The sequence below is a fragment of the Ambystoma mexicanum genome, chromosome 7p (genome assembly GCF_040938575.1).
Source record: "Ambystoma mexicanum isolate Mex_15411 chromosome 7p, UKY_AmexF1_1, whole genome shotgun sequence".
Taxonomy (NCBI): domain Eukaryota; kingdom Metazoa; phylum Chordata; class Amphibia; order Caudata; family Ambystomatidae; genus Ambystoma; species Ambystoma mexicanum.
The window spans coordinates 462137513-462164957 of NC_090939.1; the positions used below are offsets into that span (position 1 = coordinate 462137513).

A 27445-nucleotide genomic window follows, 5' to 3' on the forward strand; every position below is an offset into this window, starting at 1 on the left:
GGTATGAGGATCCAGTGGAGTTGGGAGAGAGCTGCAGAGATGTGTGAGTGTTTGAGTAGATGCAGGATGAGTCTCGCTGATGAATTCTCTATGGCTTGCAGGGAGTGAGGCTGCTGTTGGGGAATCAAGTGAGGAGAACATTTCTGTTGGACACAATTAGTGCATGCACTGGAGCCTGGAAGTCATCAGAGGGAAGCATGTGTCTTACCTTGTTTAGGGGGTGTAATTGTAGGTTGCATTTTTTGGTGATGGCAGCTACGTGGTGTGTGAAGGAAACTTGGTGGTTAATGGTGAAGACTGGGGAACTGACAGGTGTGGAGAGGGTTATGTGTGGGTTGTCCATGGTAAGTTCTTTGATCCAGGGTGTGAGGTTGGGTTTGTGGCATAGAGGTTGGGGGGCAGATGCAGAGGTTTTCCGTTTTGGAAATGTGGAGTTTGAGGAAGTGAATGGCCATTCAAGAGCTGATGGTGGAGAGACAGCTTCTGAGAGTGTGGAGTTGTGAGGGGGATGATATTTGGAAATTTGTGTGTCGTCTGCATATTGGTGAAAATAGAGATTACTGTTGCTAAGGGTCGGTTTGATGGGATCAACATATAGGTTGAAGAGGAGGGGAGACAAGAAAGATCCTTGCAAAACTCCTTACTTGACAGGGGTGGTGTCAGATCAATAGGGGGTGTGGAGACAAAGGGCCTCATTATGAGTACGGTGATGTGGCCATAAACGGGGGTAACAGAGTTACCACTGCATTGCCGGTGCATTATTGCACAGGCAATCTATGTGTCTGGAGGTACAGTGGAGGAAAAACCTCAGGCAAAATGATGGAGGCAATTCTGCCCCCTTACCGCAAACGAATTGCAATTTCGGTGGAATTACTGCGGCAGAATTACCGATTGTGGTAATTCTGCCGAAATCCCCATGGAGTCCTATGGGGACTAACACAGCCATGCCGCTACTTGTAATCCAGTGGTAATTCTGCCGGGCCAAGTGGCAGTAATGGTAAATCCATGTGGTGGTAAGATCTATGGCCGAGATACCACTAAACTTATAATGAGGCCCAAAGTATGTTCTGTAGAGTGAGAAAGGTGGTGAGCAAGTCGAGAACAGTGCCTGAGAGTTTCATTCTGTGGGATAGAATGTTTAAGAGATTGGTCTGGTTGATAGTGTCCTAGGCTGCGGGGGGGTCCAACAGCACAAGGAGGGTTTGTCAGAGATGTTGTGGAGGTCATCGAGGATGTGAAGTGTAGCAGTCTCAGTGCTGCATCTGGGTAAAAAGCCAGATCGGAAGGGGTTGAGGAGATTGTGTTGATGGGCCTCATTACGGGTCCAGCGGTAAAACTGCTGATAGCCGGCAGACCCGTAAAAAATTACTGCCGCCTGACTTCCCGGTGCCAGCTGGCTATTCCATGTCCGGCGGCTGGGAAGTCAGGTGACGGTAATTTCGTTAATTCTCTTTCCCATAGTGTCCCAGAGGACACTATGGGAGTGGTGACACGGAAGCACCGGCACCGTTGTTAACGGTGCCGGTGCTTCCGTGATGGCTTTGCCTCCCGTGACCGCTGTGCCCGGCAGGGTCAGACCTGTCGGGCACGGCGGCTCCGGCAGGCAAACCCGTAGTTTGCCGGTCCGGAAACAAGTGTGCCAATGAGCTTACCAGCACCCTTATTTCTGGTCCGGCAAACTTGTAATGAAGCCCAATGTCTTGTTAGAGTTGGCTCATGACCAAGCCTTCCATGCTTATGGCAAGGTATAGCAGGATAGTGATGGGAAAGAAGTTTTCAGGAAACATGGGGTAGAGGGATGGTTTCTTAAGCAGCAGTGAGATTTGTCCTGTTTTGAGTGGGGGGGGGAGTGATATGATGTGAGGGACAGGAGTTGATGATGTTAAGCCAATGTGGAGCGAGGGTGGTGATGCAGTTGAATGCAGCTGGGGGGTGGAGGGGAAGCATCATGCAGGAAGTGCACTGTTTTTGATTTTGCTTTGAGGGTCATGAGGGTGTCATGTTCGATGGGGTGGAATGTGCCACATGTGTTGCAAGATTTGGGATTAGGGGGTGCAAAGGGGAGCGCTTGTCTGATATGTTGTATTCAAGTGTTGAAATAGTCAATGCAGGAGTTACATACTGAGTTGGATGGAGGGGTGGAAGGTGTGGGCGGTGGTTTGGAGAGTGATATGACAATACTAAAAGGTTTCTGTGTGAAATTGGTGGTGGATTGGAGTTCTTGGAAGGTAATGGGTAGCTTTGTATTTGTGTATGGACATCTTGTATTTGCTGCAGTGCTTGAGCGATGTCCTGGTAGGGGGCATGGGTTCTTCTGCCAGACTCTTTCAAGGCGGCTGGCTTCCTGTTTGATGGAGAGGAGGGAATTGTTGAACCATGATTTGTAGTGATGGTTTGGGGTTTTGGGGGTTTTGAGGGTGTTGTAATTGTTGAGGATTATAGAGGAGTGCATGTGAAGAGAAAGTGGGGTGGTATGAGCGGTGCTGAGGCTGTGTCTGTAATATGTTTGATGTGCCTGGTTTGGGGGTGGCAATATGTGTGGCAGGTGGGGGGATGTTGTGTGTTAGAGTGAGCGTGAAGTGGATCTCACAGTGGTAAGACCATGACACCCAGATTCCATTTCTCACAGAGATGTTACCTTTGCAAGAAATTAGAAGGTCAAGGGTATTGCCAGCAATGTGTTCGGGGTAGATGATGTGGTGCTTGATGCTGCAGGCCATGAGAGGAGTGAGGTGGTGTTAAGTATGAGATTTTTGTCTGAGTGGGAAGTGCCTATGTTAAAATCACCCCAGTAGATGTTGGTGCAGAGGTAGCTGCGGTTGTTAGTGGTGAAGTCAGGCCAATGATTGTGGAAGGTGGGATTGTGAGCTGTGGGCCAGTAAATGAGGTGGAGGAATGTGGGGTGTGGGTGTAATGGAGGGGAACAACTGAGAGAAAGGGATTCAAAGGATGTGTATGGTGGATGAATTGGGTTACCAAGTGTGAGTGAGTTTTTGTAAATGCCAATACTTATTGGGCGATATATGTGGTGGACAAGATAGTGTGGGCAGAACAAGTCAGAGAGAATAGGAGAATGGTGGGGGTTGGGCTATGCCTCTGTAAATAAGAGCATGTCTCTGTGTGTGTGCTAATGAGGGCATTGATTTCGCATTTGTAGAGTGACAGTTGGGGAGAATGCAGGTGTGAATAAATAATTGTTTCAGTTGAGTGTTGTGCTGGAGTTTGATTTCTATGTTGTTTGGTGCTCCTACCCTTAACTCTGCATACCCTTACTGGGGGTAATGGCAGGCAAAGAATGAAACACACAAAGAAAATAACTCCAACAAATAGCTCTGTCTGTTCTTTGCTCTGGACACCACGGTGACTGGAGGAGCAAAGGAGAATACTTATATTCCCAATAGTAGTTCAACAGGAAACAGATATGAATGATGGAGAATGACAAAGCAGTCCTCTTTTCTCAGTCATAGAAGCAGCAGCAGCAGGAACACAGGATACAAGTAAGGCGCTTCAGGGAGGGTTGTGAAGGGAGTGTTCAGTCTGCAAGCAGAATGCTTTTAAGGAAGGGTTGAGGGTTCAAATCTAATCCTACCTGTCAGGGTGACAAAGAGAACAAGAATTCAGTTGCCGTCTAGGCCAGGGTTCAATATGGCCTGCTGTTGCATGCATTTTGGGGGACTTCTAAGCTGCAAGATGGTGACTTAGACTAAGGGGGGTGGTCTAAGAAAGGGAGGGTGGTTACTATCTACCTGCAAAGGAGACTAAGAGGACAAGGAGAAACTTGAAGCAGAAAAGAAGACTTCATCATAGTAGCTCGTTTTCTGGCTATGACTAGGTGCCCTGCCTTAGTCTCCTACGATGCAGTACGTGTTCATATTAATGAGTCAATTGTTTAATATTAGACAGTATGTGGCTTCTTATGGGTTCAGACAAAGTACCCTGTGCAGCCTTGAATACTCGCTTAGACTTTACACTTGTTAGGGATCAGCTAAAGGATTCTATGTTCACTCTCACATTTCTGCCAGTTAGATAAACATTTGGATGAATCAGTACCCCTTACCACGTGGGTTGCATCAAGAAGATAAGCATCCACTATCTGTGCTGATGAAGGTCCATTGCCTGTTCTTGTAGACACATCGACATAGAGAAATCAAAACGCAGTGACAAGTGTTTCCCAGGAGCACCCAGCCTATCAGTAGTGTTCAGAGAAAATGGCTATGGTAGCGTAAGAAACAAGAAAAAGGGAATCTCTGATTATAAAGAAGACAATGTTCTGGTTGAACTAAGGAGTTGTTGCATGTTCTTCAGACATCTGTTCTTGGCTCAATTTGTCAGTGTATATTTGTACATGTTAACTGTGTCTCATGCTGCTAAAGTCTTGGTTCTACGAGTAGCCATCCACTACATGTAGCTAAAGAGCAGCCATTTTAAGCTTGAAACATGAGATGGGGAATTATGACAGGAGATAGTCAATGCTAACTTTCATTGGGGCTATTTGTGGATGTCCACAAAACGGTAACTGCACATACCAGACCTGTGGAGCTGCATCCTCCTTACTGTAGCACAGATCAGACCTCAGAGAGCAGCTGCCACAGTTGTGAAGTAAAGAATAAAGAATTTAGTCCTCAGATGTGACTAATGCTAGTGGCACTGTGTTGTTCCTCCAGCATGTGGAAATTGGAATTCCAAAGTGTAGCAATTGCTATTTCAGTTTGTGATGTGGCAACCTCTGTGCCACCTCTAATTGGCACATTACATCTTCTGCTCTTTAGGCTTAGATGAAGGGAGAGCTGATCTTCTGGGCCACAGCATGTATTTATTACATTTATGTAACGGCCAGACCAGAGGGTATCACAGCGTGTGTACCGAGGACAAGAGCAGATAGGATGAAACAACGACAATAACTTGGCATTTGGCATTGGGTTGGGTCCCTACGCATTCCAAAACATATTTGAATAGCTTGCCTATAGGCATTTGCTCAAATGAGGTGGAAATGCAGACATAATTGTTCTGCATTCACATTATATCTGTGCATGAGTCTATTTGTGTATCTCACATTGTCAACAAACAGTGAAGGTTTCACAGTCTCTGTTTTGGGCAGCACCAATTCTTTCGACTTTGCCAATGGAATACTAACTGACTAGAGTATCATTTCAGTTTACTCTTACTACTTGGTTTGTAGGAAACTATATTGATGGTTCTTGGTCGTATTCTCCCCAGGGAAATGATATCTCAATTCGAGAACCCCAATGCACATACATGCTATAATCCTGACCCGCATTCTATATCATAAAATCTACATTAAAATCATTGGCAAAACCAACAATGAAGCTTTCCCTAACTGCTGTATCCCAGTTTTCTTTATTGGTCCAACTTGGGCAAGTGTGCGTCTTTGGGTTCGGCCAATACTTTTCTTGAACATAACAAGCACATGCCATCATTATTGCTAGGCAGATTTGATGTCAAGAATATCATAAGAGGAAACTATTTTTTTCATCGGATAAAGATTGGCTATCAGCATAGGCAAACATATCCGGCACAAAATGAATACCTTTCTTCCTACAATTGTTTTCTCTGCATGAAACATTTGCTGTTGTTCAACAAAACCCCAGTGGCTTTTTCATTCCAGGCAGAAAAGTACATTACCATGAAATTGATAACATGTATTTGATGGCTCCACTTTGGTGCACGTCTTCTTAGATTTCTTTTCGAAATACCAGCTTTTCTCCTCATCAAATGTCATGAAGAGCAGGATAAACTCCCGGTCATCTAAGGGCCGGTTGTCAAACTTGTCGAGAGTCCCATTTTTACAGATCAAGAGGGGACCTATCAAGCCCGAGTGAATATCTTTTTCCTGCAAAATAAAAAAACAACAACAAGCAAATTAAATAAAGCAGATATTTCCAAAGGGGGAATGTGAATGCAGTCCTGGATATAAATAAGAGTGGAATTTGCCTAAGCCATTTATTGACAGCACACATTCATTGTACAGCGTGGCGGGAAATTCTCAAAATTTTCAGAGATGACCCACATTGTTTGTTTCTTCAAAAACATTGCCTTCTTTATATTGTCTGAGGAGTACAAAATGTGCTGAAACGTTACACAACTAGAACATGTCATCCCTTCTGAACGGCGCAGTCTTAGAAATAAAGTGACCAAGGCACATCCAACTTTAAGAAATGGGAAACAGTTCATCTTAAAACACTAAGCAAGCTATTTGTCGTATTACTGTTATTATCAATAATAATAATAATAATGATATGACATGATTGGTTATTTATACACGCTTAATACCCAGAGGTTTCTAAGAGCGGACCTTCGTGTCGTCTTGCTTCCAAGGCGAGCACGTTGCCCCTGAGCTATCCTCCCGAGACCCCTGAGTTATCCTGCCGAGAAAAATAATAATAATAGTAGTGCATTGGGCTTGTTGAGCCGGTGAATGGTAATATCTATTTGGGTTGTCATGGTAACCAACAAATAACCCAATCAAGCTCTCCTCAAATTCATGATATGCTAATATTTTTGATAGATGTGAATAATGTGGAAACTTGACTGGACTTTAATATTCGGTGGGTCAATGAGACTATCCCTCAAACAAGTGATAGAAGAACAACACTGCTAACATTTGTAAATATTCTCAAGGCTCTTAAACATTTCAGAAGCATTGTTTCATTTTGATGACACAAATAACTCTGCATGTTCCTATTAACTACACTGCCAGCATGGCATGCCTTAATGGATGACCTGCAGCAGTGGACTGGCAATGGGAATGCCTGGAGATTTCCTGGTGTATGTCTCTCCTTCATGGGCCTCTTATTGTGGGTACTCTGAAGTAGATACATTGTCACATGGTGCAAGCACAATGATGGTGTGGAAAAAACAAACAGAACTATGGGTACCCGACAGAGTTCTGTTTATTTTTGGAAAATAGGAAATGAGGTTGCAGACAATCCCTCCCAATGTGATCAAAAAAGGGGGGCAAAAGTGGATGTCTAGGGACAGGGGCAGGCCTGCAAGGAAGGTAGTTATTCTATAACGGGTCCTGACTTGTTAAATTAGGCAAACTTTCTATTTCAGCTTCCCTGTGAGAGACTGATCCTTAAGAGGCAAGAGTGGCGTTCACAGATGGCCTAATCCTGGTTGTAGTATTGGCCGATTAGAATTATTTGTGCATTACTGGTTTATTTTGTGTAACTGCAGAAGGAAGGCCCTTCCTATAAGGAATACATCAATATATGGGTTACATAGTTCATTCTTGCTAACTGATACACTTTAGCACAAAAATAAGACAACCTCTAGAGACTAGACACAAAAGCTATGCACAAGAAAGGATACATGAAACTCGCATGTTTATTAAGTAAAGCATATATTAACATATGGCAGCATCCTCTCCGCCATTCGACTTTCGATGTGCCTGAGAGTAAGTATATTGCAGGCGTGTTTGGAACATGCAGACAGTGTTGATTCATTGGCTATGGGAGACTGTCAGTTCCTACTTGCAGTGCAGTACTGTGCAGGGCAGTACTGTGCAGTTTGGCATTAGTGCATTAGCTCTGTCTCGACTCGTAAGGTACAAGGAAGTTTAGTGTGACAGTGATGAATCTCCTCACTGGGGGACTGCATGGTACAGTGGCTGACAACAGTGCTGTGTCCCTGTTAGGCAGAATTAATGCATTACCCTGTGGGACCACCACATACAATTAGGACTACAGGTGTAAGCAAAACCAACCTTTGGTATAAGTCTGTACTGCACAGTTTTGTGGTAGAGGGCTGAGCAGCCAGGCTTATCTCAAGACGGAATGTGAGCAGTAAATGAAGTTACACAGGGGTCTTACAATCACAGTGCTTCAAGTAGACACTTACACTCAAGGCTTCTTGCTAAAACACTTATACATTTATTACACAATCATTTAGAAAACATTCACTAGAAGGAGGCAACTTAATATTATACACAAACATACTTCAGCACAAAACCAATACGTTTCTTAAATTAGGCTCCCCTGAAATAGGAGCAAAACGGCATTTCAGTCACTTTAAAAAGGAGTTCAAAGGCACAAGTTAATAGAAGAGATCACCGATACTTTCTTAGGCAGTGCAAATAGTTTCAGTTCAATAGAGGACTCGGTTCAGTTCAATAGGCCTAGGCCTAAGTCAATGGACTAGCGTCTTGGATAGGAAAGAGCAGTTCTTGTAGTAAATGGTAAAGTCTTTTGCCAAAGTTCTCAGAAGTAGTTTGTACGAAAATGAATCATTTGTTGGGTCACAAGTTGATTAGGCCTGCAAGTTGGGAAAGTTCTGCAAACTTTCACCGCGAGGGGTAAGTTCTCTCAGTCGGGTTGGCATAGTACCTTAATATGAAGAACAAGATGCAGCTGAAGACGGGGGCGTGGCTTCAGGGCCACTTAAGAGGACGTGTCTACCGAGGGGCTCCCGCCGATCCTAAACTGACCCGTTCAGAAGCCACGCAAAACCAGCTCATGGTGAACGAAATTGCATGTGCGGACCAATGAATACCTGAGGCACAACTGGAGCGTGATGCGGAGCGGACTAGCAAAGTGACTCGTGTGCATTCAGTCCAACGAAAATTGCAGTGGTGCGGAAGCAAAGGAAACAAAATGGCGGCCCGAGACGAACAAAGGAATTGACTCGATACTTAGTATCCGTTTTGTGGACAGCCGCTTGCAGGCGAGTCAAGCGTTAACGAGCACGTATGAGAATGCCCGGTCTCAGATGAAGAACAGAACAAGGATGGTAAATTTCTATAGGTGTCTGCAAAAGCAGAGACCCTGTTCACCAAAGAGATCTAACTCCACCAGCAGGAAAATAGATTACATTAATATACAAAGGAGATAGATCATTTCTTAACACATTGTCTCTGCATCAAGGATCCCAAGTTCACCAATGTACACTAGTCTTCAAAAAATAGACTGTGTATAATACATCAAATTCAAAATCAACAAACATTTTATTAAAAAAACAATCAATTTTGTTAAAACAAATATGGACCCTAACAACAAACAAGTGATTCAAATAAGTTAATATAACATTATGTAACATTTACCTAAACATCACAATTAAATGCACAAGACACAAATGAAAACACTCATCACATACGAAAAAACCTAAATGTGTCTAAAAAACACAAATCCCCTTGATCCTTGATACAGAGACAATGGGCCTCATTCCGAGATTGGAGGTAGTCGTGGCGCTATTAGCACCATGACTGCCTCCAATAACGGTTCTGAGTCCGCCCTGGTTCAATGGGGGCTTACCGGTCTATTCCGACCTTTGCGGGACCTGTATGTCCCTATTGAAAATGGCAATCCCCATTCCCATTTGACCCCCCATAGGGCCCAATGGGAATGGGGAGGGTGCAAATAACAGCCCGGCGCATGCCAAGGCCGTTATTTGCGCCCTGGTCCCCTAACGGGAACCGTAAGGTACATTTGGCCCGACCAAACTTACCTTATGGGTCGCGTTGGGGGACCTCGGAATAGGGCGCAAAGGGATTACCGGAACCGGTGTCCTTACAGGTACCCGGTATCCCTTTGCGCCAAGGTCGGAATGAGGCCCAATGTATTAAAAATGTTCTATCTCCTTTGTATATTAATGAACAGAACAAGGATACCTCATTGCTACACAGTGGGCTTGAAACGCATGCCAGGGGCCACAAACGGACAAGTACAGCACCGGCATACACAACAGGGACGCGCCTACTGGGAGGCACGAGAGCTGTCCGGCACACCCGGCGGCTGCCCAGAAGAGGACAACACTGTGGGCGCTCGCTACCTTTGCCAAAGCACCGGATCAAAAGACGCAATGATCCGAGCTATAAACAATCCACTGATAAGCACACTGCGATGCCCTAGCAATAATGCTACAATGTCACAACGGGGGACAGCGGGTGTGAAGCGCAATGAATATGCTCGCAACTGAGCCTGTGGCGAGCCCTGGAGAGTCATCCTGCAAAGCCGGTCAGCACAACGGTGCTATAAAACATAATACAAGGCCGCATGCAACCTCTAAACGCTGACCCAGCCACTCAGGGCACACAGTTGGGCACAGGTAGAGTCACGGGGACCTGTGGAGGCCTGAAGCAGGTACGGCGCAACACACATGATGTACTGGATGGGGATGTAAACAGTGTCTCCAGCTTGCATGCAGGGACCGGGCAGTGGGACCACCAGAAAACGCAGTGAGTCAGCACAGCGGTGGGACTGGATCGTGCCGCAGGCAACCCCACGAGAGTGGATTGGTAGTAAACCAGGCAGCTGATGCCCATTACTACACAAAGACGTGGTATGGGAGGTATACTCCGGTTCATCCACAACAATGAACTGGCCCAGATTGGCGGCAACCTCCCCTCCTAAAATAAAGCAACCGAGGCATACTAATCCTCACGGACCCGTGGCCCAGAAGCATGGAAGGCACCCACAGGTCCATGATGCGAAAAAAGTAAGGTGCGCGGAGCACACCCAGCGGTAAGGACCTGATTCAGCTAATGCCGCCCACCCCTATCATCTGGTCTGATCACTACATTCTCTCTTTCACCATCCACTCACCCGAACCCCTCCCCCTACTCGTATCCGAACCTCCGAACATAGGCAAATGCTGGAAGAAACTAATAATCACCCCAGACCTAGCCGAGGCTCTCCTCCAGTCTCCACCACCATCCTGCCCTCTCAACAACCATCTCACCCCTGAGGCCCTTGATTCATGGCTTAGCGCATCTCTGATGCGCCTCACCCCCCCCTGCAAACCATCAATCCGCCGTGGCCCTTTCCCCAGATGGTTCACTCCCGAGCTGAAGACCACTAAACGACTATACAAACACCTAGAACGCAAATGGCATAAAGAGAAAACCCATGAGAGCAGGACCACCTTAGCCCGACACCTGTATCGGTACAAAGCCGAAATCCGGAAAACAAAAAAGGCCCACTACAACTCCCGAATCCTAAACTGCAAAAACCCAAGCAAAGAACGCCACAAAATTATCTCCGAATTCACCAACCCAGCTTGTAACACAACCATCCCGACCGCATCGCAATCACTCTGTGACTCACTCTCCCTCCACTTCTACTCCACTGCTATAGAAAGGACAAATACTCTAACCTCTAAACTAGCACTCTTACAGCCACTAGACAATCCTCAGCCCTTACCACCCAACCCATCAGCTACAACCTCCACGCAACCAACGTTCGACTCCTTCAGTCCATTAACAACAGAACAGTTTCTCAAACTCCTATCTGCCCGCAAACCATCCGGATCACCATTGGACCCATGCCCTGCCACTACCCTTAAAGAAATCTTTGCCTCCACCTGTGCAGGAGAACACGCAAGATCCATCATAAATGCTTCCCTCTCTTCCGGTACCTTTCCAGACGCATTCAAATTGGCGCACGTCAAACCCCTGATTAAAAAACCCTCGCTCGACCCGCTTGAGCCCAAAAACTACCGCCCCATATCAAACACCAGGTTCCTCGCCAAACTCATTGACCGAACCGCCTACTCTCAACTTAACGCCTTTGTTGAAGCCAACAAACTCCTAGACCCCGCCCAATCAGGCATCAGAACTTGTCACGGAACTGAAACCACCCTAACCTCTATCTGGGACGACCTTAAAATGACTGCTGACTCCGCGGGATGCGCCGCACTAATCCTTCTCGACCTATCAGCCGCCTTTGACACGATCAATCACTCAATACTCCTTGATCGCCTCCACTCCCTAGGAATACGTGGAACCGCCCTCAAATGGATAGCCTCATTCCTCAAGGACAGGCACCAAATAACGACACTCTCCAACTTTACCTCCCAAGCCCGACCAGTCGACACAGGAGTCCCACAAGGAGCGTGTCTATCTGCCCTCCTCTTCAATCTCTACCTGATCACCCTCCCACCGATAATTCGTGCACACAACATCCTATGTTACAGTTACGCCGATGACACACAACTAATTCTAAAATTCTTGAACACGAATCCTAACTCACGACCTGACCTGGCATCCTGCCTCCTTAACATTGAACGCTGGATGACCCAAAACCACCTCCTGTTAAACCCCTCCAAAACAGAAATCATGGTGTGCGGCAACCCAGATCTTCTCCCGCACCCTCTACCCTGGCCAACCGCCATGGGCAACTCACCGATACCCTCCAACACAGTGAAAAATCTTGGATGCACCCTAGACTCTGACCTAACACTCTCGCGCCAAGTCAACAATGTCTCAAAGTCCTGCCACTACCACCTCAAAAACCTTAGGCGCATCTTTCCATATCTATCATTTCCTAACAGAGTCTCTGTGGTACAATCAATCGTCATCTCACGGCTGGACTACGGCAACCCCCTATACCTCGGAATCCATGCCTACCAAATGAACAAACTTCAAAGAGCACAAAACGCAGCGGCCAAAGTGCTACTTGCGCTTGGTCCAAGAGACCACGTATCCCCAGCCCTCAAGACACTCCACTGGCTTCCAGTAGCCCGTAGGGTAGCTTTCAAAACCTTATGCCTCACCCATCGAGCAGTACATAAAACTGGACCACAATATCTTCAAGAAAAACGAATAGCTTATCACCCCACTCGCACCCTCAGATCAAGCACAGCCGGCCTCCTAGTAATTCCTAAGACAAACTCAGTCAGGTTAGGCGGAGCATCATTCTCAGCCCTAGCCCCAACCCTGTGGAACTCTCTCCCACCCCACATCAGGCTAACCGAGGAGCTAACAGCTTTCCGCAAACTACTGAAAACCTGGCTCTTTCCCTAAAACCAACCGGTTCCGTTCTAGCATCATCAAAATAACACCGACCCAGCGAAGCACACAAAGCAAAAACAAATGCAAAAAAAAAAAAAAAATATACGGATTGTATCAAATATTCAGAAAAAAAATGAAAGCGAGTAATGTAGATGTAAACAGTGAAGTCAATAACACGAATTGACCACTGGATAAAAGAAAAATAGAGCATGGACGAGCTTGGAAAGACGATGAGTGTGGTGAACGGATGATTGAGAAGGGCGAATGAATAAAGATGATTCTAGACAAGTATAAATGAATGTGGAGGATGAAAGCGGTTGACTGGTGCGTCTGGCAGACGGCTGGGTCTGGAGACCCGATAAATAATACGAGCAAAACCGATGGGGATGACGGATGAGTATGTAAACCAATTGACTGTAGAAAGCGGTCCAAGTATGAAGAGCGGCTATGTGTAGAAAGTGGAGGAAGGTGGAGAATTGGAAGAGCATGCAGAGCGAAGGAGCTTGCTGATCGAAGAGAGCATACAGAGCAGAAGAACATCTAGAGCAGATGCGCGTAATGAATAGAGAAAAGTATCAGCAACCGAATGGGTGAGCGACAGGGTGTGGAAGAGCGGAAGAATGTCGAAAGCAGAGGAATGTGTAGGGTGAGAGGCCGGAAGTGGGAGACCGACTGAGTACCGACGAGTGGAATGCGCGTGGAAGATGAACGCTGCTGACAGATGATTACGGAGGGCGGATGACTGTGGAATGGCGGATGACTGTGGAAGGCGGATGACTGTGGAAGGCGGATGACTGTGGAAGGCAGATAACGGTAGAGGGCGGATGACTGTGGAGGGCGGATGACTGTGGAGGGCGAATGACTGCGGAGGGCGAATGATTGCGGAGGGCGGATGATTACGGAGTGCGGATGATTACGGAGTGCGGATGAATACGGAGGGCGGGTGACTGTGGAGGGCGGATGACTGTGGAGGGCGGATGACTGTGGAGGGCTGATGACTGTGGAGGACGAATGACTGTAGAGGGCGGACGACTGTAGAGAGCGGATGACTGGGCAGGGCGGACGACTGGGCAGGGCGGATGACTGCGGAGGGTGTGTGCCTGTGGAGGGTGTATGCCTGTGGAAGATGACTGTGGAGGGCGAATGACTGTAGAGGGCGGACGACCGTAGAGAGCGGATGACTGGGCAGGGCGGACGACTGGGCAGGGCGGACGACTGGGCAGGGCGGATGACTGCGGAGGGTGTGTGCCTGTGGAGGGTGTATGCCTGTGGAAGATGACTGTGGAGGGCGGATGTCCGTTTGGAAAGCGGTAATCTGTGGAGAGCGGTTGACGGTGGAAAACGGATGACGGTGGAGGGCGGATGACGGTGGAGGGCGGATGACTGTGGAGGGCAGTTGACTGTGAGGGCGGATGACGGTGGAGGGCGGATGACTGTGGAGGGCGGAAGACTGTGGAGGGCAGATGACTGTGGAGGGCAGATGACTGTGGAGGGCAGATGACTGTGGAGGGCAGGTGACTGTGGAGGGCAGATGACGACCGTGGAAGACAGATAACTGGGGAAGGCGGACGACTGTGGAGGGCGAATGCCTTTGGAAAATGGGTATGGATGGCGGAAGACTGTGGAGGGCGGTTGCCTGGGGAAGATGTGTGTGGAGGGCGGATGCCTGTGGAAGATGAGTGTGGAAGGCGGATGACCATAGAGGGCGGATGACCGTGGAGGGCGGATGACTGTGCAAGGCGGATGACCGAGGAGGGCGGATGTCTGTGGAGTGCGGATGACTGTGGAGGGCAGATAACTGTGGAGGGCGGATAACTGTGGAGGGCGGATAACTGTGGAGGGCGGACGACTGTGGAGAGCAGATACCTTTGGAAGATGAGTGTGGATGGCGGTTGACCGTGGAAGGCGGATGACTATGGAGGGCGGATGACTATGGAGGGCGGATGACTGTAGAGGGCGGATGACTGTAGAGGGCGGATGACTGTGGAGGGCGGACGACTACGGAGGGCGGACGACTACGGAGGGCGGACGACTACGGAGGGCGGATGACTACGGAGGGCGGACGACTGCGGAGGGCGGATGACTGCGGAGGGCGGATGACTGCGGAAGACGGAAGACTGCGGAAGACGGATGACTGCGGAAGACGGATGGCTACGGAGGGCGGATGACTGCGGAGGACGGATGACTGCGGAGGGCGGATGACTGCGGATACGAGTCCAATACCTTCTCTGATGAAATGAATTTAGAAGTGTTCCCAATAGACTCTGTATGGAAAATTGTACTTAGAAGTTCGCCCAGTTCCCTCTCTGGGAAAGTTGCATTTAGAAGTTTGCACACTGAAAGACTATATAACCCATCACACCACACCCCACGCTTACTCTCTCCTTACATCACCACTCAACTAGAACACAGAGATACTATGACACCATTCGGTATATCTGTTCTCATACGAACATCCACCGCTTACTCCACATCATTCTATGTAAACACTGCTGGTCCCACACCCCCAGCCAGGCGTTTTCCTCAGGCCTAACGCAGCCACATCCGTTCCGGATAAATCCTGCCAGAACGAACACATTCTCCTGATCTCTCAACCACCACACCTACCGATAGGAAGCAGCTATTACAAGTGTACCGCACAAGCTGCACACATATCCGGTGATCACACGCACCTTTTGACTCTCCCTACTCTCTCTACTGATCTGAACTTCGGTTCCCAAGGGCGTTCAACCTACCAGCGCCTTCAGACCATACCAATGGTATATAAGGCGCTATATAAGTGCAAAATAACAATAACAATAACAATAAACAGTCAGCACCAGCGACCAGACAACGCCACGCGGGCAGGAATTGCCAGAGGGAGAGATGGGCTCAAAGCAGACTGGCCCTGGCCGCAAGCTGATACCGGGCTGTAGGCTCACATTGACTAGGTCTCACTACATGGTGCATTACATACGCCTGACATTCAGCAGGAGAAGAGCGAGAAGGGCAAGTAAATACTCCAAGAGACATGTGGGGTAGCCACCGGAAATCACAGTGACAGAAACACTGCGCGAAGTGGCAAACCATACCACGGTTGGTGACTGTAGGGTCTACAACAACATCAATGCAAGCCCACGAGTCCCTGGACGTGCAGACAGCGAGAGGCCCCAGCCAGTGACAGAGTGCAAATACTGAAAGAAACAGCAGCAGCCGAGGACGTGGGAGGACATAACCCATTCGCGACACGAAACAAACAGCACACGAGAACTCTCACCAAAGCCCCCTGCAAGCATCATAGCCGAGCACGGACTAACCCTGAGGCATGAAAGACCATAATCCTGAGCACCTGAAGAGCAGGCAACATCAAGATGGCGAATAAACAGACAAAGGGAAAGGGCAAACAACCCACGTTTGAAGAATATGCAAGAACACCTCAAATGTCTGAAGGGGCTAGGAGTAAGGAGAAAACCCCCACCACAGACACTGCCATGGTGAGCAAAGACCAGCAGATCCTGGAAGCGATTGCAGACTTGAAATTAGCATGGGAAACTGAACTGGAAGAGGTGAATCTCCTTAGGCAGGATGTCAGAACGCTGGAGAACGCACGGGCAAACTGGAAAAGGAGATGACCTTGAACACAGCTGCATGTGTGTCTCATAAATCAGAGATCCATATCTTAGAACAACGTGTGAGTAATCTGGAAAATAGGGCAGAAGAAGCGGAGGGACGCGCCCGGAGAAACAACGCACGCATTATGGGATTGCCAGAAGGAGCAGAGGGATCAAACCCCACAGACTTTATTGAACAATGCTGCTGCAGGAAATAACGGGAGGGGGGTTGACTCAAGGATTTGCGGTGGAACGTGCGCACAGGACCTTTACAAGGAGGCCACCACCAGGGGCCCCACCGAGGCCAATAATCGCCAAAATCCTGAACTATCGAGACAGGGAAAGAATCTTAGACTTTTTTAGGAAAGTAGGAACGACACAAAGGGCATCAGCGAATATCACAGCATACCCGGATTACACAATGATGGTACAAAGACGGCGCATGAACTATGGCACAGTGAAGAGACGGTTGCGGGAAGCAGGTTACAAGTACATGCTGATATACCCGGTGAAACTGAAGGTGTACCACAAAAACAGAGCACTGTTCTTCGACACCCCAGAAGAGGCGTCAGATTGGCTTGACACACAGAACTGCCCATCGCTGCTATCCAGAAGGAAGACGACGCAGATAAGTAACATGGAGGCTGCAGTACCTACGGTGCTGCGGACTCAGACACTGGGACTAGAATATAAGACAGGGCGAAGGCAGTTGTAATTTTTGCTACATGGGCCGCATTACTAAGGATGCTTAGGCACGGTGATATAGAGCAAACTGCAGGAGCCTCATGGAACCCGCTCTTACACCCCCACAAATAGATTAGTTAGGATACCGATAGATCGGTAACACCCTGCTGGGTTCCTGATCTCGGCAACCCGAGAAAGGACCAAATGCGGGGAGCCAGACATCCAGGCATGGAGCTGGGCACCAGTTTGGGATAGGTAGGGAGGGGGGAGGGATGGGAATGTGTGCAGTGAACATAGTTGGGAGAAATGGGATGGGGGTTAGTTGGGAAGTTAATGTTGAATTTAGACTGGGATCAAGCCCACATTCATGCCAAACTAGGTTGGAGAGCGGAATAAAGAGGGAGGGAGGGGGAACAAAATATGGATAGCAATGGGAAGTCTTAGAATCGGAACTTGGAACGTGAGAGGGCCTTAATAGCTATTTGAAGAGGAACAAGGTAATGATGTATATGAGAAGGCAGCAAGTGGACATAGCATTACTACAGGAAACCCACTTCACCAAATAGAGATGGGTTTCCTGTAGTCAAGAAAAAGTGGAGAGGGACCACCGTGGGAGCAACATATTCAGCTTATGCCAGGGGGGTGGTTACATGGGTAGCAACTCATGTGCCATTTCAGATGCTCCAAGCCACAGCAGAGCCAGACGGGAGGATGGTAGTGATGCAAGGGCTGTTGGAGAACAGAGAATTGAGCATCATAAATACTTATGCCCCCAACCAAGACCTATATAGGAGACTGGACTATATGTTTGTCGCCTCTGAACTCATAGGTGAAATGATGGGATCGGAATATAAGGCAAGAACGCTATCAGACCACTCCCCCCTGGTCGTGGAGTAGAGACACCAGCTCCCCAGAGCAAGAATCCCAACATGGAGGCTTAGAGCCGAGGCCCTGCGGGACACAGCATTTCGAGAGGATTTAAGGGAGGAGATTATTGAGTACTTTGACACTAACACAGGGAGTGTGAAGCAAGAAGAAACTTTATGGGAAGCGTTTAAAGTGGTAGTAAGAGGTGCGGCCATATTCAAATCTAGAGGGCTCCAAGGGGGCATAGAGCAAGAGTTACAAGAGACACAGAAGAAATTGGAAGCAATGATGCGGAAGGGGGGTACCTCACAGGAGGATACCGAACAAGTGAACCAATTACAGCAAGCCAATAGGGAGCTCTGTGAACGGCTATGCAAATTGAACTATAAAAAATACATCGAAAGGCAACACGCAGGAGGGGACAAAACAGGGAGGCTGTTGGCATGGCTATATAATAATGAGACACCGAGAACGGTAATCAGGGAGATAACGGGAGAAGAAGGGCAGATCTGGAACACCCAGGAGGGAGTGAACGAGGAGTTCCTTAGATTTTACAAACGCCTCTATAAAGATGCAGGAGTTGAGGCAGGGCGGGAGACGCTAGAAACACTGGAAGACATACGATTACCCAAATTAAATAAGGAGGAAAGGGAGAACCTGGAGGCCCCGATTGCCATAGAGGAACTTGAGACAGTGGTCCTGCACTTACCTACCTGTAAAGCCCTGGGGCCAGACAGGCTCCCCAGCGAATTTTACAAAAATTATAGGGAAGAAGTACCCCCCTCCCCTTACTGGCCATGCTAAATGAGGCGTTCGAAAGGGGAAGGCTGCCGGAATCCCTAAGAGAAGCGGTGATTGTTCCGCTTCTAAAACCCGGTAAGCCAAGCACAGAATGCGGGTCTTACAGACCCCTATCCATGTTAAACCAAGACAGCAAAATTCTCACGGCAGTGCTGGCAAACAGACTAAAAAGGGTAATTAATAAACTCATACAACCTGATCAAACCGGCTATGTTCCGGGAAGGAGCATAACCGACAACCATAGGAGAATCCACCATATAATAGAACAGACAGAGAGCGAGCTCGGCGAAATGGTAATAGTCTCGCTGGATGCAATAAAAGCTTTCGACTCTGCGAGGGTGGGCACGAAATATCCCAAATGTATGAATTACTGATGTCTAGAGTGGGCAAGGAGTTGCTCCAAATGAGGCAGGATTGGGAGGAGGAGGTGGGAGAACCTATGCAGGATGGGCAATGGTAAAGAGCACAGAGGTATCACAAGAAGGTGTCCCGGAATGTGCGGTTGCAGCAGATCCAGCTATATATCACCCACAGGGCATACATGACCCCCAGTAAAATCGCTAGGTTTGGAAACTCAGTGACACAGAAATGCCCCAACTGCGGGGAGGTGGATGCCGGGATAATTCACATGTTCTGGGCGTCCCCGGAGGTGGGAAGGTTCTGGGAGGAGGTCAAGCAATGCCTATCCCAAAAGGGGATCAAGTTGGAGGTGGAGTCAGCATGGGCATGCATGCTGGGGGTTTCTCTAGACCATGCAATTTAAAACACATCAGTAAACTGAAAACCTGGCCTACATCCTGGCCAAACGAAGAATCACTATGGGCTGGAAAGCAGCCCAAAGACCCAGATTAGAGGTGTGGTGGAACGACCTCCTGAAGTGGGCAGAGGCTGAGACGATGGCATGGTACGAAGAAGTCAGCAGGGGAGGGGAGGAGGAAACTGGACCCCTGAAAGCATGGAGGCAAATGGTAGCTATGATGTTGGGGCTCTCCCAGGTCGAATCCAGCGAAGATGAGACACCTGAAAACAGTAAGGAAGATAAACCCTAAGTAATGAACACTAAGGCATTGAAGTAGGAGCTCGAGTTAAGGGGGCGGGAGGGGGGAGGACTGTGTTATGTAACATGTAAATGTAAAGACAAGATGTGCGTTTATGGAAATGTCCTATATGTTGGTTAAGTTTGATGTGTTGTTTAAAATTATTTAAAAAATTAAAAAAAAATAATAAAGATGCAGCTGAAGATGTTGGTTCCTGGCAGTTCCTGCAGATCTCACTGTTCCTGAGCCTCAGTCGTGGGGACAAGAGGGAGGACGTCAGGTGACTCCTGCACTGCACGGGATCGTCATAAAACGCGGACAAAATGGAGTCACTTCAGTTCCAGTAGCTGTAATTCAAACACACAAGCTGGTGTCCCTCTCCCTGGTTAATCCTAACAACCTTCGAGAATGTTTTCCAGGTGGCTTACGAGTTGATTGGTCCCACCAACTTAAAGGAAGAAGTCGTCCTTGAAGGGGCTTCTCTGTTGAAATGAACTTGGCAATTCGGACCTGCAGCAGGGCTTCACCGGGCAAACCAACGGCCCAGGAGTTGCAGCAGCTGCCCTCTTTCAGCTCGTCTTCGGTTTGTTCGTTCCAGTGGTCGACTCTGCCTTCCAAGTCCAGAGACTCGCCTTTTAAACAGTTTTATCCCTTTCATTCCAGCCTAGCTGCCACTCACCCAGCAGGGTGGCTGTCCTTGCCAGACAGTCAGCCAGCCAATCATCCCAGAGTGCCTTTGGGTCTCCTAGGAGAATAAGCACAGGGAGTTTCGGGCACCTCCCTCACTTCCTGCCCACTCCAGACACTCAGACACCAGAGGCAGTCTTCAGTCCTGAAGCCCACCAAAGGCATACGAACAAAGGGACTAAACCTAGTTTGGCAAGCAGTTTGAAACACTAGAAGGACCTTTCCAAAAAGAAATGACGAAAAAAGAAGTCCGGGACTGGTTTAAACAAAGGGGCTCAAGGCGCAATCTTGAAAATCATGGCTCCCGCGATTTTCAGCTACCGGTGTTCGCGGTCGGGAAATATCATGGTAGTTTGTTGTAAAACCACTGCCACCAGCCATTTCGAGAGGAAAGGGTAGCACTTGACTGCTACATGAGTTTCTAGACATAGGGGATACTAAGTAACCCCTCCAGCACTCTATAGGAAGATAGTGTGTGCTGGGTCCATGAATTTAAAAAGACTAGTAAAGTCAATTTAACCTTACATTCTCTGGGAAACAGTAGTTTATCTCAAGAAGGTATTTAAACCTTTGGGAAGTCAAAAAGAAATCCCAGTGTCACTGCACTGAAGGTGCTGTGTAACACACATGAAAAGATGATGCCTATGGAGTTATCTAAAACTCCATAATCAAAGAACACAAGAGTAAATCACACATCAAAATACATGAAAGAGTAGGAAAAAAGGCTCACACTCTTTCCACGTAAAAAAATCAAGTCCTCAAAATCCAGCAAAGTTGCTGGTGGTCTCTAAGGTGAAGGGAATTAGCACATTTATGAGAATTCTCCCTAACAGTCCCTGTTCTATCGGACTTGCGGGTGGCAGTGGCAGTAGCAGAGGCAAATGCAAATGCAAATGAAAACAGAGTGATACCCTAAAGACTAATCAGATATCTCTGGGACATTCCCTTTGTTGCTGAGCGAACAAGCACTACACACATGAGACTGACTTCAGTGAAGTGAGAACTATATGCTGCTCCAGGGTGCTGGGGGTATCCCTGATGTAGGATCGGATTGTTCCTGGTACAGGTGGTATGGGCAATAGGGTGCTTTGGTCTAAATGTGACCTGGTAAACCTTCCTAAACTGGCAGACTCCTGGTGGGCACCTATACCAACCAATACTAAGAAGAACTAGTTCAGAACGTCACAGATCCAGGTACATTATTTTTACTTGCCTTGAAAGGCCAACACGTAGATGGAACAATGTGCCAGCAGACACTTGAATGGGAACCCGTGAGATACCAACAACAAAATTGGGGTTGTTGCGTAGTTTACTGACAGATATGGGACCTGGAACCCATTACTGTGCTCTCTGCAGTGACACAGGTTTGCAGTAGGAAGACCTCTGACTGCTCCCCACCTCGAAGAAGTGTCTCCTTTAAGGCACTGTGATGCTTCATAGTCACGCTATTAGCAGGTCAAGCAGGTTGATGCTGCTTGACCTGACACGTGCAATGCTTAATTGTCAGTCATTGTCCAAATTCTCTCAGAGAGTGAATATGACACAATGATGTCATTTTTACTGGAGCCCATCACCATCCTCTGTTACAAGTCATTGCAACTTTGGACAGAGTTTACAGCATAAACCTCTGAGGTTACTTTGAATTGTAGGTACAGGACAAGCTGGACTAGCAAGCACTTAGCATGTGACATCAGCTGACATTAACACGCATGCCTGTTAATAATCCATACCCTAATAATCATGAATGCATGTAGGCACCCACTCCACCTCCCATTTCTCTCTTCTACCCTTAGGCACATTGTAGTGGCCTCTTATAGAATACGTAAGGAAACTAAGATTGATGCTGCCTGCTTTTCTGCTCCTTTTGCCCAAACACACTACTTCTTTCTTTCCTCCTCATCCCTAACAATCCTTTGCAGTCAATAATCCTATATAAATCATGTTCAAAGGATGCCTGTCTTTGCATTCAGAACTGAGGATGTGCGCACAGGCCTACCCAGGTAAAATTACACAAAGGACCGATTGATGTCACTGCTGTTGTTTCCTCACATACAAATCCTGTAACTGTCTAAATCAGTATATGCATCAATGTTGTTTTTTTAATGTTAGGCTGAGTGTTGTGAAAAATAAATGAGTACCGGCCAGTGTACATTATGTAATTAGTGATTCAAGGATACAACCCTTTTATCATAGACATATTTCTCAAATATAAAGCTCTGTGGTCATTTTCATGTTCCAAAAATGCTCCTCAAGTGTATGCATAACAGGCTGAAACCCTCAGTGGTCCTATTGTTTCTTCTTCCCCATACTCATAGGGTTATTTCTAAACAATACCAGTGTACCAGATTTTACATCTTGGAATGAAAACCAGGTTTTATGCTAGAAATGGGAATTGTCCAATTTCGTGACTATCTTAAAAATGAACAAAATGTTTTACTTTTTAAATTTTATATTAAGGGGGTGTTACACTCACCAAATCTATATTAGCCCCTATATCTGCCCCCTCATATTCCTTTTTGTACACCCTTTTGTATATCTGTTCACAATTTGACTTACCTTTCCATGCCAACTATATGTATCTATGGCCCTCATTCCGAGTAGGGCGGTAAGGGATACTGGGCACCGGTAAGGAGACCGGTTCCGGTAATCCCTTACCGCTCTACTACGAGGTCCCTTAGCGGGTCCCTTCCTTAACGCCTGGTCTGACCAGGTGTTAAGGACGGGACCCGTTAAAGGATCTGGGCGCAAATAACGGGCTTGGCATACGCCGGCCCGTTATTTGCGCCCTCCCCATTCCCATTGAGCCCTTTGGGGGCTCAAATGGGAATGGGGAATGGTTTGGTAAATGGGGATTTACCGGTCCCTCCAAGGTCGGAATGGACCGGTATGTCCCCATTGAACCAAACCGGAGTCGGTCCCGGTATGGGAGGCAGTCATGGCGCAAATAGCTGGACCAATTAATTAAGTTTCTTTGCTAGAGGGGTTACGCTAGCTCAGAACATTCGCTTGCCCAAGTAATATGGGCCCACTTTGAAAAAAAAATGTTAGGCTCTGTTTGGGTCCCAGTCAAGCCCTGGGGAATTGTTTCCAGGTGAAAAAAGAAGCAAGAGGAAGGGCTATAACACCAACCTCAATTATGGTAAAATAGTCCATGCCTGATTAGTGGCATAGTACCACTATCTTTGTATCCTTTCTAACCATGTAGGGCTGATGCTCTACTATTGTTCTTTACTGTTTTGCTTTAGTCGACTTGAGTTGGACGGGTATGCTCAGACGTGGGTCCCGTGTCAGCTAGCTCTGCAGACCCAAGCTACTCCTCACTGATGACGCCCAATAAGGCCAAAACATGTATGGGGATGCTTGTGGTCTCGTGTAAAAGGAATGTGATCTAGCAGTTTGGGTTGGACTGCCCTTTTTGGGGGTGGGACCAAGCCAGATTTGCATATGGTCTTTCCCCTTCTACAATGGTTTGGCAGGCGAACAACAATGGTCTGGAGGGTTGCCCAGAGCGCTGCCAGAGGTTAATATTAATTCTAAACCTTCCAGCCATCACATCTTTTGTTTTGCTTTAGTCACCCTGAGTGGGACAGGTATGTCTAGACATGGGTCCCGTGCCTGCTAGGGTTAGAGACCCAAACTACTCCTCACTGATGATGCCCAATAAGGCTGAAACCTGTCTTGGGTTGCTTGTGGTCTCATGCAGAATCAATGTGTCATAGCAGTTCGGGCTGGATTGCCGTTTTGGGGTGGGACCAAACCTGATTTGCATATGGTCTTTCGCCCTTTCTGTAATAGCTTGGGAGGTGAAGAACAATGGTCTGGATGGTTGCCCAGAGCGATGCCAGAGTTTGAGATTAATTTGAAACCTTCCAGCCATCACCTATTTTGTTCTGCGCTAATACTGTACTAAACCATACTAAAGTGAGTGCATCCACTAAGAGTGTACGGCATGTGGAAAGAACTACGAAACTAGATGGATACATGTACAGAGCACCAAGCATCATATTGATTGCTACACCCTCCGAAGTGCAGGGTTCCAGAAAACAGCACTGAGAGGTTTAACATCCCAATAACTTTTTCCTTAAAACAAACACATCATCATACTTTGTGACACAACTGGGAGAAGCTTTCCCTGGAGTCCCTGTGTAGGGTCCCAGTGGACCAGTGATAATGTTAATACCCCACCTTCTTTCTGGCTTATTATTCAGGCGTGCATAGCACACCATGCTGTCTTGAAAGGGATCAGCTGCCCTATTGTAGGCTCAAATGCAAATGACATTAGAGTGGAGGGTTGTAGTATAACCATAAATGATGTGTTCTGGAAGAGATTATCACTAGGATGCATCAGTTCCAGAACACACACACAGACTATTATGGGAATGTTATGCCTTGATCTCATTAGCAGTGTCCTCCAATACATCGTAATCAAATTTACAAGCGTTGGCTGAATCTTCAATTTGTAATAAGGGTCCTTTCCTCTAAAGTGACATTGGCATGCTGGATTCCAGTATGCTGATGTGTCACAACCAGGTAGAAGGAGGATACATTCACTGTGGGTCCCCTGCAACTGTCTTCTTGAAAGAGTTAGATAATTTGAGTCTCATGTCCTTTCCTTTTATGTAAGACTTATTGCAATACCTACCCTTCTTTATATCAAGATACCTTCATAGTGAAGTAATTACTAAGGCCCTCATCCAGCTACAATGTGTTTCCTGTTTGTCCTCCGACATTGGAAGTCAATCTTCTAGAAATATTTGCCCTTGTGACCAACCCTGTTCCTGGACAGCAGTTTCTCCTTTTCTTTCCTCTCCATTTGGGGACAGTCACAGAACCTTCATCAAAATCCCAGAGGGGGTGTTTCCAGTACAGCTCCCGTGCTAGGGGAACCCCTTTACTGTGTTTTTGTAACCAGTGGGGCAGATCCTTCGAGGTTTGGGGTTTTAATGCTTACTGGTTCCTGAGAGATCACCTCGTGAGTCAAGATTCGACCAGGAGGGAGCGCGAGGTGTACACAAATCCAAGACAACACATTTATACTGTGAGCAAAGGTATGTTCACATAAGAGGTATATTTGATACCCTTTATATCATGCTTTGCTAAGTAAACTTAAAAATAGTCTGAAATCACTAGGTAGAAAGCTTCTTAGGCGCCTAGGTGCTAGGGTTAAAGTCAAAAGTTAGGTCACCGTTGGTTTAGGATCACTAGTGGGCAATATTGCCCTTATGAACAGTATCGGCCTCATTACGACCCTGGCGCTGACGGAATGAAGGGGGCCGGTACGGGACCAGCCCCCTTCATTCCGTCAGGGCCGATTACGAGGTTCCCATTGTGGGACCCGGATCAGACGTCTGGTAAAACCAGACGTCTTTTCCGGGTCCCGCGAGGGGAAGAGGGAGGTAACAACGGGACACTTGTAATGTGCCCGTTGTTACCTCCATCCCCATTCCCATTGAGCCCTATGCGGGTTCAAATGGGAATGGGGAATGGTTCCTGCAAGGAGGAATTACCGGGCCCTCCTATGTCGGAATGTCCCGGTTATTCCTCATTGCAGGAACCCGGTAATGGAACCCCGTTTGGAGGCAGCCATGCAGCTAACAGCTCGTAATGAGGCCCTATGTATCCTGGAAAGAACTCTGACCCAATCCCTGCTCAATTGTGGTACAGAGGGAAATGGGCAGGATTCTGGTTGGTTGAAAATGGTGTAGTTGTGATGCTGAATACCAAAAACAAAAGAGTACAGAACCGCTTAGGTACCTAAGTAAGAACTGTCAAATGGTAGGCACCTCCATTCGGGAAGATCCTTTAGGCTTTCTTCATAAGGACAAATACTTGGGAACCTCGCAGGTGTTGACCTTTGGGTGGTTCCAACTGTAGCTTTAAGGTACTCGGCTGTGTTGATGGTTAGAGCTATCAGGAGGGCAGTTCTTGCCTTCCTGCAGGTCCTGTGGTGTAAGGGGACAACAGCAGACAGTTGATCAAGCAATACCAGGAGGCAAGAGCCACCTGAGACAGAGTACTGCAGCTGGGATGTGAAGTAGACTGGCCCAATGCAGGTACAGCTCTGGTGGGATGGAGGCAGAAAGACTCCAGTGATGGTACTCGACTAGGAAGGTATATACTTTTCTTATAGTTGTTGTTCAGTTGTTGCTTTATTAGTAGCTGCAATTCTTCGAGTCACTCGTCTACTGGGCATCTCAGTTCTGATGCTCTTTCTGCTTTATTGTTGGTTCCACACAGGATGAAGACACGTAAAACTTGCTTGAGAGAACTTTGTTTGAGGCTTGCAACAAGGCTGGCTCTACTGTGTCAGGGATGTGAGCATCATCCTTGGTCTTGCCCTAATATACCAAACCTCAGTTTCTGCAGTCTCTGGGGCACAGCTATGCCACCGGGAGGTGGGGGTAGGGGGAACCGTAATTGAAGGTTGCAGGTTCCAGTGAGGATTCCAATGTCTGATCTTCAGGTCAGCATCTTCTTCCACATTCAGGCAATTATCACCAATAGTCAATAGGTAGCTGGATCAGACTCTCTGTGTTTCAGGAAAACTTGGGATGGAGGGTGAAAAAGGTCCTAATCAATAGGCTGCATTCAGTTAAACATTTTGGCAGCCACACAATCAGTGTGGGCTGCCATGATCAAATGGCTTCTTCTTGGCCAAACTGGAGATGCAAATGTGTGTCTGAATACAGACAGCATTTACAACTGATCGTATATGGTGACAGCCACTGCTGGAGCGCTGGGACTCCAAGGACGGCACAATCTATTACTATATATGGATACACTTATAGTACATCTGCACCTTCATAGAAATAATGATCTGCTGCCGGTCTGTGTGCTGGAATCTAACTTGGGTACACTGGCAATCATGTCCTGTAGTACAGCAGGCCTGTACCCCTTCAATTTAGGCAAAGTAAGCCACCAGTCTATAGTTCACTACAGCCAGCTATGCAATTGTATTCCGTAGGGAATAACAAGTTACTTTGTACTTTAACCTTGAGAGGTTTAGCGACCCTCAGGGAGCACATAACGTATTT

General features: G+C 47.4%; 1 protein-coding gene across 1 annotated transcript in view; it reads right to left on the minus strand.

The window, feature by feature from the left end:
• The window catches only part of F5 (coagulation factor V), a 1375529-nt gene that overhangs the window by 425300 nt on the left and 922784 nt on the right, over positions 1–27445 (minus strand). The window contains exon 16 of the mRNA XM_069636481.1: positions 5644–5851. Coding sequence (XP_069492582.1) covers positions 5644–5851 — 208 coding nt within the window. The remainder of the gene's footprint in view (positions 1–5643; positions 5852–27445) is intronic.